A 14672-nucleotide genomic window follows, 5' to 3' on the forward strand; every position below is an offset into this window, starting at 1 on the left:
ACTTCGTTAAAAGTTTCAATTCCTTGTCTAAATCTTCAAAAACAATTCCTTGTCTAAAAACAATTTTATTCTATCATACCTAGGTGGTACATATGAGACTACAAAGAAAAGTCATCTCCCGGAAAACTCGGAAAAAAACAGCTATTGATTCAGGTAAACTAAAATCCAATTGGTCAACTAGGAACATAGCCAACTAACAGGAAAAGAGTAATCAACGCAAGGAAATTGTAATTATTGAATTGCAAAGAAAAAAAATAGATGTCCTTTGTAGAACTGATGGATACTTTTTAAAATTAACCCAATTTGTGAAAACTGGATCAATAGGCACAACTTTTATTTCGGATAAATCTGATATTAATTTCATTTTCGAAATCAGAAGTCAATCACGTTTTAGGTGACCTTTACACTGCTGTTCGATAGTGGAGTTTGCCTACCGCAAAAAGTCAAACCGCAAAAAATCAAAACTCAGCGTGAACAAGTTTGTAAATTTTTTAAGGGAAAATCCGAAAGACCTATATAAGAGTACTTACTACTTTCATTACTCTTAAAAAGAAACGAAAAACATACAAAAAGTATGCAAAAATGATGACAATTTTTTTTTCTGAAACAATTAAATTGACAATTCAAATTCAAACTTGACAATTCAAATGGAAATGCACTGAACTTAAAAAAAATCACAAGTAAAACCGCGAAAAATCAGAATTGAGCGTGAACAAATTTTCAGTCCCTTGTCTAAAAAAATCAAAAAAAAATTAGCAAGACCTATATAATAGTACTCACTACGTCCATTACTCTTAATATTTCGATCATTCAATTGTACCATTATTCCTCCTCCTCTAGTAAATCTATTATTGGCTATTATTGAGTTGAAGCCGGTTATTTTGTGAATTTCTATATTATCATTATCACTAAACCAAGTTTCTGTAAGAGATTAAAATTTGTACTGGAGACTTGAGACTATTAAGAAATGCTTCTATATCCTCATGGTGTATATTATCGACCAAACATCTGACAACAAAAATGATATAAAATAGTATTAGCACAAGAACGACGAAGATTGAGGTTTCTGTTCCTTCTTGACTGGATGGTAGGCCAAACATACTATTAAAACAAGCTGCCACGTCAACAATTAGATAGTTCCCAAATTTTTCTCCGTCGTACACTTTGAATGGGATAAATTTTTCTATCTTCGTTCCACAGAAAATGAATGGTCCATTCTCTCGTCCAGCATGAGCTGATTCTGCTATCATTTTCATCATACTTCATCATCGGTCTTGATGTGTTCAAAAATCTGTACATTCTGAAATTGGCCACTATTCGTGAGACTTTTCTCTTTATATATTTGACTCAGCTAGATTTCGAAGGAAGTCGGCGGCCTATAGATATACCTCTTTTTTCTATACCAGCGTCTAAATTGCCTAAAATACTCAGAACTGTTTCCATTGCTTCTCAATTTTTTCCTCGTTCTTGTGTTTCGGGAGCTTCTAAAATTTTAACACTATCACGCCTGGAAATTTTTTTTAGCTGCTTCGTTGCTCTGATTCACATTGGGTTTTTAGGTTGTTTCGAGTCTCCATTTTGTTCATGCCAGTAGACATAGTTTTGAAAATATATTCTTTGATCCCACTCAATGCCTGGTCGATTGCAGTTTTGAGCATGGTTGAGATTTCCTTCTTCAGTTGATGAGTGATGGATGGCACCAGCTCTTTCATTGCCAAAGTATTAGTATTTTCTATCTTTTTGGTCAAATTTTTTCATCTGCATTTTCATTATCCTCCGTGCATGAACTGAGACATATTTTCGATCTTTTATTGTCAGGTTTCGTGATAGGGGTTTGATCATGAAACCATAGGGCTGCATTGCTACATTGCATTGTCATTAGTCGAAGTCATTACCAGTCTCTGAAGCTATTTAATAAGTTTATCACAACAATTAGGCTAAATTTCACACCGCAAAAAACTGTGATTTTGCGATAAAAAAAATCCGAAATTATACAAAACATTTTATCTTTTCGCTCCCTCAGCGCAGAAAACTATCGCAAAACACGGTCCTTCTTGGAGTTCAGAATAGAAATTGCTGATTGCCTGAAATTGCTTATTGCGTGCATTATTGCCAATATCAATAAAATTACCTTGCATGCCACTAAGCACGATCAGAGTTTATGAACAAAAACTTACGTGTTCCGGACAACGTAGATGCAGCAGGAGCAGCTGGCGTATGAGATCTGTCACCTCTGGCCTCATCAGCTGCCACAGAATGGTTTCTGTTCGACATTCCATTCGATGAATTCAAATCTGGAAAAATTATCTTTGGATCTTTAGGTTCACTTAGAACATTGCAGCAATATTCCCCATTTGCTACAGAAAGCACTTTTATCAGGACTCGGATCAATCTTTTTATTCTAAATATTTTGTTGTTTTGCTTACAATTGAGACCTTGACTAGACGCTGAATTCTTCACTCTGGGAGCCACTTTGGCCTTCGGTCTCCTCGGATGAGTGTTGGTTGTGGCGGCAGCTGCAGGTGGCTTCCAGTTGGACTCCTGCTTGTCCTGCCTGCTTCTGTTCTTCATGGCCTCTATGTTCTCATCCACTTCTGCACTCATCTTGTCTTTTAGTTTCTCCTGTCGACGGTGACTGTCTATCTCCAGCTGCAACTTCCTGCACCCAAAAAATACCCATCTTTTCAAAAACGTACCAATTTTTTATCTTAAAAACATTATTCTAAATCTTAAGGATTGGCACTTTTTATTATTAAAGCAACCCAATTCGATAACGCTGATTCAAGAGGTATTTTTTCATTCCGCTGGAAACCTGAAATCCAAGTTCAAAACAAAATGTTTTTTTTTGCACCATTGTCATTTCCGTAATCCAAGGGCGTAATTTGCCTCCCCTTAGCTGATGAATTTGAATTGAAATTCAAAAATGTGAACAACCCGGCAAAACAAAAAGTTCTGTAGCTTTAAATTAAATGATTATTGACGAAAAAAACATTTCTGCAAGCTTTCAACTTTTTGCGAGCAAAATTCTGCAAATAAAGACGAAACTTCCAAAAAACATGCAAATAAGATGATTTAATATATGTGACAAATTTTTTTTTCTGAAACAATAGACTTGACAATTCAGTCAAATTGTACGAGATTTCTGATATTGAAAATAAATTCTTTCACGAGATGAAATGAATCACAGAAAATAATTGCAAGAGGAAAATAAAGGACTTAAGAAGAGACATGGACCGACTGTTTCTGGCGGATCGAATCTTGGACTGATTGCATATTTACCTCTGCTGTTCTTTAAGCTTCTCCTTTTCGGATTTCATGGACTCCTCTCGTGTCTTCTGGTCTGCCCTCAACTTCTCCATACGCTTCGTCAGCATCAACTTCTTTTTGGTCTCATAGTCGATGGGCTGAAAAACAATGAAAGTTCAATTCTTCCACTTCAATACAAAATACAATTAATCAGCAACTGCCCAAAAAGAAACCAATTTTATAGCATTTTCTTCCATTTTTCCAGGAGTTCTGAGAACAATTAAATGCAAGAATCTAGCAAAGACTATTTTCTAGAGGTTTTTTATTGCTTACTTGAAAGGTTGACCCCAAACTTCTTTTACTATCAAACGGTAGCTCTCATCCCAACTTTTCCCCTAACTTTAAGCGTATCCAAAAAAAGTTTTGATTCTCGCTCTGAGACGCCTGAAAACAGGCTTAATTTAATCTAAGGGCGCTCTCTCAAGTGATGTTTTTTTAAAAGAGTTCCTCAATTAGAATTCTGTACGTGCAATGACTCACTTGGAAACAATTTATTATTAGTAGTATTATTATGGCTCAATGCTTCTCAGTTGATGCTATAAACTGTTTCGAAGGTTTCAATCACTGATCAGAAATAGGAACACTTATTCCATTTAAGGTACCAAAAATGACTAACTTTTCTGCATAGTTTGAATTTATTAGCTGCAATGCCTACCTTCATCACATTTCCCTCCTCGCCAATGATGAGAGCCACTCCACTAGGAGGTACCCTGGAGCTCGCCACTCCTCGCTCCTCGTCGTCCATCTCATCTCCAGCCAAACTGTTATCTGTACCTGTGCTGTATCTCTTCGAATTACGGTTGCTGGCAGTCTGCTGCTGATTCCTGGAACTCCTCCTTCGTCTTCTCTCCGCCACAGGCGAGGCTGTTTCTCGCTCCGAGTAGCGTCTGCTGTCCCCCCATGTATTATTGACATTCACTAGTTCTGCTACTCCATACGGTGCCTCGAGAGTGTCCGCTTCTGAAATGATCAAACATTTTCTATATCACACTTTACACACAATCTCCATTTATGTCACACAAAATCGCAATACTTTCATTCATAAGTCAAATAATGTTTTTGCAGAGTTGCATAAAAATCTGATTTATATTCTCGATTGTTTTAAATTCCGTTTTTATAATCATACCTTGATTTTTAATCAAAACATATTTTGTTTCAAGAATCAATCAACTTGCGTGAATTAACTGATGCAGCAATTAACTGAGTACAAATTGAAGGTATGCGAACAATTCCGTAATCAATGTAAATACTGCATGGCTGCCTTGCATGTTTACCACTGCACTCAGCAGGATGACGCAAGGAACAGCGCAGTTCATTTTTTATTCGATTCAAATCAGGTTGATTTTAGTCATGCAACCCTGTTATTCTTTCAAAATATTCTAAGACAACTTCAACTCACACTTGAACCTTTCAAGCTGAAGCTATTATCGTTTTTGTTTCGACCATTGAAAATGAAAATGGGAACAACTTTCTACTCGGGTGTACTGTAGTTTTTTTTGTTTTCCATGCAAAATCAGGTACCAAAAATAATCACAGGGACGGGTCGAAAGATATATCATATTCAAATATGCCAAGCAAAACATTTCAAATTCAAATTAGCAGCCGAACAAAACTTATGAAGCGGAAAGGCCGACAGTCTTTAAGCAGACACCAGTTCAGTCGGAAAAACGGATTTTGTAAAAACTTTCATAAGTTTCAAGTAACCCTGAAACTACCCTACAGTAGGTAGTTATTACGTAGTGGTTATCTCTATGCCAGGTTTGTCGGATGACAGCACGTGAGTGGAGGGAGTGCACGTGAAAAAAGTCTAGTGATTTTGTTAAACTAGTAGTTAACCCGAAAACAGTCTATTCCAATTTGATAACGCTTGTTAATCGCAAGCGTGATCATTTTAAGTCCTTTTCAGTCCTGATTCGAACGACAAAAAATCAGTTTGAAATTTTTGAGTTTTGTTCTGATTTTAAGCGACTAAAGCTAGCTGTCTTATTCTAGAAGGAAAATTCATAATACTTTAGTTTCACTACGCTAAAACTATTACTTTTTAAAACTATTACTTATTAAACTTCAAAAAATTCAAACCGATTTCTGCAAAAAAATTGAAAAATTACAATTTTTCGATTTTTTTAAGTCAATTTTCGAGAAAAACCGTTGCACGATTTGTCTATTCTTTTGTGACTGTAGAATATTCCTAAAACTAAAATTTATGTTTTCCTCAGGTGCTTTTATTAACCACGCATAAAAAATAATAATATGAAAAAAACTTAACATTTTCTAGAAGAAAATGGTCGGATTATTCTGTGTTACTTACTTGCACGGCAACCGGATACCCTTGTTTAAAAGTGGAAATGATCCGATAAATGCTGGAAGGCCTCAATTTTTTTTCGAGAAATCTGTTTCTTCTGCATTTTCATTATCCTCCGTGCATGAACTGAGACATATTTTCGATCTTTTATTGTCAGGTTTCGTGATAGGGGTTTGATCATGAAACCATAGGGCTGCATTGCTACATTGCATTGTCATTAGTCGAAGTCATTACCAGTCTCTGAAGCTATTTAATAAGTTTATCACAACAATTAGGCTAAATTTCACACCGCAAAAAACTGTGATTTTGCGATAAAAAAAATCCGAAATTATACAAAACATTTTATCTTTTCGCTCCCTCAGCGCAGAAAACTATCGCAAAACACGGTCCTTCTTGGAGTTCAGAATAGAAATTGCTGATTGCCTGAAATTGCTTATTGCGTGCATTATTGCCAATATCAATAAAATTACCTTGCATGCCACTAAGCACGATCAGAGTTTATGAACAAAAACTTACGTGTTCCGGACAACGTAGATGCAGCAGGAGCAGCTGGCGTATGAGATCTGTCACCTCTGGCCTCATCAGCTGCCACAGAATGGTTTCTGTTCGACATTCCATTCGATGAATTCAAATCTGGAAAAATTATCTTTGGATCTTTAGGTTCACTTAGAACATTGCAGCAATATTCCCCATTTGCTACAGAAAGCACTTTTATCAGGACTCGGATCAATCTTTTTATTCTAAATATTTTGTTGTTTTGCTTACAATTGAGACCTTGACTAGACGCTGAATTCTTCACTCTGGGAGCCACTTTGGCCTTCGGTCTCCTCGGATGAGTGTTGGTTGTGGCGGCAGCTGCAGGTGGCTTCCAGTTGGACTCCTGCTTGTCCTGCCTGCTTCTGTTCTTCATGGCCTCTATGTTCTCATCCACTTCTGCACTCATCTTGTCTTTTAGTTTCTCCTGTCGACGGTGACTGTCTATCTCCAGCTGCAACTTCCTGCACCCAAAAAATACCCATCTTTTCAAAAACGTACCAATTTTTTATCTTAAAAACATTATTCTAAATCTTAAGGATTGGCACTTTTTATTATTAAAGCAACCCAATTCGATAACGCTGATTCAAGAGGTATTTTTTCATTCCGCTGGAAACCTGAAATCCAAGTTCAAAACAAAATGTTTTTTTTTGCACCATTGTCATTTCCGTAATCCAAGGGCGTAATTTGCCTCCCCTTAGCTGATGAATTTGAATTGAAATTCAAAAATGTGAACAACCCGGCAAAACAAAAAGTTCTGTAGCTTTAAATTAAATGATTATTGACGAAAAAAACATTTCTGCAAGCTTTCAACTTTTTGCGAGCAAAATTCTGCAAATAAAGACGAAACTTCCAAAAAACATGCAAATAAGATGATTTAATATATGTGACAAATTTTTTTTTCTGAAACAATAGACTTGACAATTCAGTCAAATTGTACGAGATTTCTGATATTGAAAATAAATTCTTTCACGAGATGAAATGAATCACAGAAAATAATTGCAAGAGGAAAATAAAGGACTTAAGAAGAGACATGGACCGACTGTTTCTGGCGGATCGAATCTTGGACTGATTGCATATTTACCTCTGCTGTTCTTTAAGCTTCTCCTTTTCGGATTTCATGGACTCCTCTCGTGTCTTCTGGTCTGCCCTCAACTTCTCCATACGCTTCGTCAGCATCAACTTCTTTTTGGTCTCATAGTCGATGGGCTGAAAAACAATGAAAGTTCAATTCTTCCACTTCAATACAAAATACAATTAATCAGCAACTGCCCAAAAAGAAACCAATTTTATAGCATTTTCTTCCATTTTTCCAGGAGTTCTGAGAACAATTAAATGCAAGAATCTAGCAAAGACTATTTTCTAGAGGTTTTTTATTGCTTACTTGAAAGGTTGACCCCAAACTTCTTTTACTATCAAACGGTAGCTCTCATCCCAACTTTTCCCCTAACTTTAAGCGTATCCAAAAAAAGTTTTGATTCTCGCTCTGAGACGCCTGAAAACAGGCTTAATTTAATCTAAGGGCGCTCTCTCAAGTGATGTTTTTTTAAAAGAGTTCCTCAATTAGAATTCTGTACGTGCAATGACTCACTTGGAAACAATTTATTATTAGTAGTATTATTATGGCTCAATGCTTCTCAGTTGATGCTATAAACTGTTTCGAAGGTTTCAATCACTGATCAGAAATAGGAACACTTATTCCATTTAAGGTACCAAAAATGACTAACTTTTCTGCATAGTTTGAATTTATTAGCTGCAATGCCTACCTTCATCACATTTCCCTCCTCGCCAATGATGAGAGCCACTCCACTAGGAGGTACCCTGGAGCTCGCCACTCCTCGCTCCTCGTCGTCCATCTCATCTCCAGCCAAACTGTTATCTGTACCTGTGCTGTATCTCTTCGAATTACGGTTGCTGGCAGTCTGCTGCTGATTCCTGGAACTCCTCCTTCGTCTTCTCTCCGCCACAGGCGAGGCTGTTTCTCGCTCCGAGTAGCGTCTGCTGTCCCCCCATGTATTATTGACATTCACTAGTTCTGCTACTCCATACGGTGCCTCGAGAGTGTCCGCTTCTGAAATGATCAAACATTTTCTATATCACACTTTACACACAATCTCCATTTATGTCACACAAAATCGCAATACTTTCATTCATAAGTCAAATAATGTTTTTGCAGAGTTGCATAAAAATCTGATTTATATTCTCGATTGTTTTAAATTCCGTTTTTATAATCATACCTTGATTTTTAATCAAAACATATTTTGTTTCAAGAATCAATCAACTTGCGTGAATTAACTGATGCAGCAATTAACTGAGTACAAATTGAAGGTATGCGAACAATTCCGTAATCAATGTAAATACTGCATGGCTGCCTTGCATGTTTACCACTGCACTCAGCAGGATGACGCAAGGAACAGCGCAGTTCATTTTTTATTCGATTCAAATCAGGTTGATTTTAGTCATGCAACCCTGTTATTCTTTCAAAATATTCTAAGACAACTTCAACTCACACTTGAACCTTTCAAGCTGAAGCTATTATCGTTTTTGTTTCGACCATTGAAAATGAAAATGGGAACAACTTTCTACTCGGGTGTACTGTAGTTTTTTTTGTTTTCCATGCAAAATCAGGTACCAAAAATAATCACAGGGACGGGTCGAAAGATATATCATATTCAAATATGCCAAGCAAAACATTTCAAATTCAAATTAGCAGCCGAACAAAACTTATGAAGCGGAAAGGCCGACAGTCTTTAAGCAGACACCAGTTCAGTCGGAAAAACGGATTTTGTAAAAACTTTCATAAGTTTCAAGTAACCCTGAAACTACCCTACAGTAGGTAGTTATTACGTAGTGGTTATCTCTATGCCAGGTTTGTCGGATGACAGCACGTGAGTGGAGGGAGTGCACGTGAAAAAAGTCTAGTGATTTTGTTAAACTAGTAGTTAACCCGAAAACAGTCTATTCCAATTTGATAACGCTTGTTAATCGCAAGCGTGATCATTTTAAGTCCTTTTCAGTCCTGATTCGAACGACAAAAAATCAGTTTGAAATTTTTGAGTTTTGTTCTGATTTTAAGCGACTAAAGCTAGCTGTCTTATTCTAGAAGGAAAATTCATAATACTTTAGTTTCACTACGCTAAAACTATTACTTTTTAAAACTATTACTTATTAAACTTCAAAAAATTCAAACCGATTTCTGCAAAAAAATTGAAAAATTACAATTTTTCGATTTTTTTAAGTCAATTTTCGAGAAAAACCGTTGCACGATTTGTCTATTCTTTTGTGACTGTAGAATATTCCTAAAACTAAAATTTATGTTTTCCTCAGGTGCTTTTATTAACCACGCATAAAAAATAATAATATGAAAAAAACTTAACATTTTCTAGAAGAAAATGGTCGGATTATTCTGTGTTACTTACTTGCACGGCAACCGGATACCCTTGTTTAAAAGTGGAAATGATCCGATAAATGCTGGAAGGCCTCAATTTTTTTTCGAGAAATCTGTTTAAGTGATATGGATAGCCTATGCTGTGCAAGTAGCACAGAATATTCCGACTACAATGATTGAAGTAGAAATTTAACATTTTTTTCATTTTTTTTTTCATTTTAATTTCTTAGTTTTTTTTTAGTAAAGGGCAATGAAATTAGTTTCATGTTCATGATACGATATAAGAGCTGGATTAATGCATAAATAGCAGGACAATTAAATTGAGAGGTCATTTACAAATGAACCTGATCGTTCCATTTGCAAATTTCGTGTCATTTAGGCTGAAATACGGAAAAATTGAGACCAATTTTATACGACAGAGACAAATTTGAAATTTTCTGTATTCCGAATCATCAGTCAAAGGATTTTCTTGAGGTAGCAAAAAGTGGGCAAAAAAACTAGATAATCCATAGTTCCTTCCCGAACTCTTATTATTTCCTAACCGTTCCTGAATGAATTGACTCTGGCATTCAATCTGTTATTCTCTTGATGACTCTGTCTTCCATGTGAGTATTCACTCTCCTCCTGGTCTGGATGAAATGCATCGTCATCTTGGTTCGCCCCTATGTAACTCTGATTGTCGTCTTCATTCGCTGGCGGCTCTATAGTCTGGAATGAGTTGGAATTTGAAAGCGTATTTTGAGGTTCATCTGAGAGAATCGTCTGACTTCCCATCGGAGATGACTGAAGCATCACTCCTTCTCCTCCTCCTAATCCGCCTCCTAATCCCGGTTGAACAGTGCCTCCGGAGAATGTTGAGTTGGTCATCATTCCACTAAAACGATTCAACTGTTGCTGACAAAACCCCTCTTAAGCTACGAAGAAACAATGATCTAAAAGGAAGATTTAACCTGAGGCGAAAAATGGAGTTTAGTAATCTGAGAGTCATTCCGGATGATAAACTCATTCATTCAAACATTCCCATCGTATCTTTAGTTGTTAAGTGTAATGTAAACATAAAAACCACAACTATCTAAGCGACAAATCTCATTGCAAAAACATGAATCATCGCAGATTCAGAAGAAGGAGGAAATAAACGTACTGGTTGTAATTCATTTGTGAATTGTCAAAGTTCTGCTGTACATATTGCGGAGGCATATTTTGTGCTATCATTGGGTTGTTCATGCCCACTTGCACAGGGTTAGTCATATTCATATTCTGGGCATATCCGAAGCCCTGCTGGGGCCCAGTAGAGGTGTTGCTTCGATTCAAAGAAGCCATGAAAGCATTATGATCTAGAGGGTAGTTAGCATTGAAGCTAGAGTTCAGTTTTTGCCCCCAACTTCCCATTTGGTTTCCACTGCTGGCCATTAATGAACTGTTGTGACCTTGTGTGTTATGAGGTGGTGGGTACATGAGCTGTTGTGACGTCACGCCATACTCGGGATTGAACCCCATCTCGTTTGCATATTGCGCCCTAAAAGTAATTTGTTAGAACTCTTTCAAAAGAAATTTAGAAGCTCAATTAAAACGATGACAACATCTCAAGCCAACATGAAATCCAAAAATATTTCATTTCAGTCAATTAAACCAATTTTACAATATTGAAGTCGTATATCAAACCTGAATTAGTTCTAATGCTGAAAAAAAAGGATGCACTTGCCATTTGCATCTTCAGTGAAACAGAAGTTAAGTCACAAGTTTACTGAGCGGCCGCATGACCGACAATACTTGAGTACTCCTATCGAGTCGAAGCCCAAAATATTTTTAAATTCGAGCTTTTACACTACAACCGAAATGAATTATTATTTTTTGCTGAGCAAAACAAAATTTTGCACATAAAACGACATTAAAAAGATTGACTAAGCCAAAAAACAAGCCAAAACCCTGCTTCTAAATGACAAAAGTCTACACAGAGTCAACGCTCTGCTTCGCAAACACATGCGAGAACATGTCAAAAAAAACAGCTCTATAAAGTGCAATAAGAAAAAAGTCCCAAATTAGTCAAAATTCGGCTACGTCTCGGAATCTATCTGCTATCTAGAGACTATGAACCTCACGCACTAGCCATTCAACCACGGACGCTCAATAAATCACAAAAACTAGCCACAAATGAAGCACAGAACAGATGCTATGAAATTACCGATGCTACAGATCGTGATTATAGCTAAGTGCCACCAATAAGCGAACACTTTTAATGAACACTTTTATTTGCGAGTTAGGTGGAAGGAGTTAAGTGAAAGAACATGTTCGACTTGAAAGCCACGATATCACCAACATTACATTATTTCAGTTTTTGGGATTTTAAAAGAGAATCTTACTTGTCACAGGTTGATCCGAATGCAGTGATTTGAGTACGTTAATTGATAAAATCCATATAAAGATTATCGATGTGCTTTCAAAACTAAACAACACTAAGAAAAACTTTCGCTCGTGTCAATGTAGCGTAAGCGGTTGGGTTAAATCAATTGGGTAAAGATAAATATTATACACCACTTCTTCTTGACACAGAAAGGCACCAGTTTTTCTCACCAAACTGTTCTTTCTCAAATTTTTTCTGAAAACCGAAAAAAAACGAATGGTTTTTATGCGATACCACACTTCATGTTCTACAAGATTTTGTGTGGCAAAACTACAAAGGTCATAGTATAAGAATGAGATCTAAATTGTTCCTACCAAAAAATAAGAAACGAGAGGAAAAACAAAAACTTAAGCTCAAAAGTCGAAAACAAAAAATCATGCCCATTACGAGATTGATACCCCCGCACTTGAAACGGCGAGAATTTGAGACATGTGCCCTTACCAACTGCGCCATCTAGCTAGAACTATATCGATAGCTGAACAGAACTAAACTAGAAAAAAAAAGAATACATACAACGCAAAAAAGCCAGTTTACTGGCACAAAAGTTTGCTACTTAGGTTGGAAAAAATGGATTCGTAGTATAACCATCCATTTGGTTGTGTAGTAACAGAAATTTGAATGTTTTGTTTTCTGAACTTTTCTGCAAAAATTAGATTTTAAAAGCTGATATGATTATTTGTTACTAAGCTCGAACTTAATGCTTGATTCGAAAATTAGTGTATAAATATTAGAAATATTTTTAAATTAATGAAAAAAGGTTTTTATTAATTTAAATTTGAAATAAGAAAAACGGCTGACCACGTCGGAACTTTTCAGCACAAACGTATAATAAATACTTACAGTGGCGTGCGCAGAACATTCTCTAAGGGAGGGGGCAGTTTTTTGAAAAAATTTGCGGTTTTTTTAGGTCGATCAATTTGATTTCCCGAGACTTCCGAAAATACTATAAGGGCCTTATTCTGTCAAAAACATTCTGTGCCGCCGCAGGCAATTTTTTCAAAAAACAGGCCAAAAAGGCGTTTTTATGCCTTTTTTGGAAAGTTCTGATCAAAAATTGCGTTTTTTCGGCGCGCGCTCCTCCCTCAAAATAAGTTATATTGGCGCCTTTAGAAAAATTTTGAGGTTGTTCAGCCAAAAAAAGTATGTCGTAAATAATACATAGAGGCAAAGCTGAGCTTCGCACCACTTGCGATACAACAAGTAAAAGATTAAAACGGAAAGAAGCTCAACAACTATCAACGAGGACTTCAGAAGTTGTAAGCGTAGAAACAACCAGAAACAATAAAATTAAAATCATTTTTTAATGGTTTAATTTATTTAAAATTTGGAAAGAGTTCCAAGTTGGGTTGAACTTGCGCATTCAAAAATCAATTTTATGGCCAAAACCTTAACGATCTCACAAATAATATCGGAAATTTGTAGGACACAAAATATTAGGTAAATAAACCGACAGAATTAAAGTCGAGAGCCAATAAGCTGAAAAACAACCCAAATTGTTCGGCAAAATTTTACTGGAAAATATACATGTACAGCCCAAATAGTATCCAAGAAAGCCATATAGGTACTGAAATTAAGGTGGTATACACAATTCGGTATCTAAACCGAGAGCTAAATCGAAAGCCAAAAAATCAGCAGCAAAAAAGTAATATCGATGTGTTATAAGCATACATACAACCAATCTATCAAAACAGATGAAGACATTTTTGAAAAATAAATCATGCAAAGACAATAGAGTGCAAAATTAGCATCGGAACAAAACTTACCAAGCAGTAACAAAACACAAAAAACCTCAGCACAAGCCCTTCATGCGAAAAAAATTCAAAAAAATCTTTTAAATTTTTTTTGCGTCTACCGTCCCCAGAACACACAATTTTGCTCGCAAAAATTTTCTCGGCCATCAAACGATGCAAAAAGGGGCCACTAAGCAGACATAAAATAAGCCGAAACCAAATAAGTAAAAAAAAAAGACAAAAAAATTTAAAAAAATAAATAAAATTTTGACATATCGAGTTCGGCCGAAAATTTCGATTCGGCCGGATTTTTAAAATGCTCAGACACTAAGCAACTACAGTGAATTTTTTTTGATCTAAAAATACACGATTCTTAGATCTGGCAACTAAGCCGACAAAACATAAGCAGACAAATAATAGGCCGACATTTTTTTGAACCAGAATTTTAACCGTTTGAAAAAAAAACAGGTCCTGTTCAGATTCAAACCCAAGACCTTTGCCTTCCAAGGCGCATTCGTTACCTCCAGGGTTATTTTGCATGAGACAGTAGGAAATTTGAATTCGCTATGAACCAAGTACCACCAGGAGTCGATTACGGAAAAAGGCTATTGCCTACTTAGTTGCTTCAAGGGTCTGCTTATGGTGATTTAGGAAGTGAATTAAACAAGACACCAATAAGCTTACTTTAAATACTTCAACTCCTGAGCCAACTTCAAATTCTGCTCTATTAGAATCTGCTTTTCCACTTTCTCCTGACTCACACCTGGAACTATTCCTGCTCCCATTTGCTGATCAGGGTACATTGGATTTGCACTGTTGAAACCCACCCCTCCTCCTCCTCCCCTTCCCCCTGTACCGGACATTAGCCTGTTGTTGGGAGCTGATGCCATGTCAAAGGTGCTTCCAGCTTTGCCTGTGTTGAAGCCACGGAAGCTGTGGGGCCCTCTGTAACTTTTGTTGCCCGAGTTGTCCAAAGGCGTTGACAAACCGGACTTCGACCTAAAGTTAGAG

At 36.5% G+C, this 14672-nt stretch overlaps 2 protein-coding genes across 2 annotated transcripts in view; both read right to left on the bottom strand.

Moving 5' to 3' along the window:
- Positions 1–1937, bottom strand: part of LOC134842870 (programmed cell death protein 6-like) — a 417453-nt gene extending 415516 nt beyond the window's left edge. The window contains exon 1 of the mRNA XM_063859374.1: positions 1908–1937. The gene's annotated coding sequence lies outside the window, so the exon portion shown is untranslated. The remainder of the gene's footprint in view (positions 1–1907) is intronic.
- LOC134841871 (patronin-like) overlaps positions 1–14672 on the bottom strand; it is a 51144-nt gene that overhangs the window by 7742 nt on the left and 28730 nt on the right. Inside the window, exons 7-17 of the mRNA XM_063857914.1 lie at positions 14346–14660; positions 10672–11046; positions 10073–10404; positions 7909–8213; positions 7227–7351; positions 6374–6606; positions 6125–6241; positions 3962–4266; positions 3280–3404; positions 2427–2659; positions 2178–2294 (exon numbers count right to left, since the gene is read on the bottom strand). Of these exons, the coding sequence (XP_063713984.1) occupies positions 2178–2294; positions 2427–2659; positions 3280–3404; positions 3962–4266; positions 6125–6241; positions 6374–6606; positions 7227–7351; positions 7909–8213; positions 10073–10404; positions 10672–11046; positions 14346–14660 (2582 nt within the window). The remainder of the gene's footprint in view (positions 1–2177; positions 2295–2426; positions 2660–3279; positions 3405–3961; positions 4267–6124; positions 6242–6373; positions 6607–7226; positions 7352–7908; positions 8214–10072; positions 10405–10671; positions 11047–14345; positions 14661–14672) is intronic.

Source organism: Symsagittifera roscoffensis, chromosome 3 (assembly GCF_963678635.1).
Source record: "Symsagittifera roscoffensis chromosome 3, txSymRosc1.1, whole genome shotgun sequence".
Classification (NCBI taxonomy): domain Eukaryota; kingdom Metazoa; phylum Xenacoelomorpha; order Acoela; family Convolutidae; genus Symsagittifera; species Symsagittifera roscoffensis.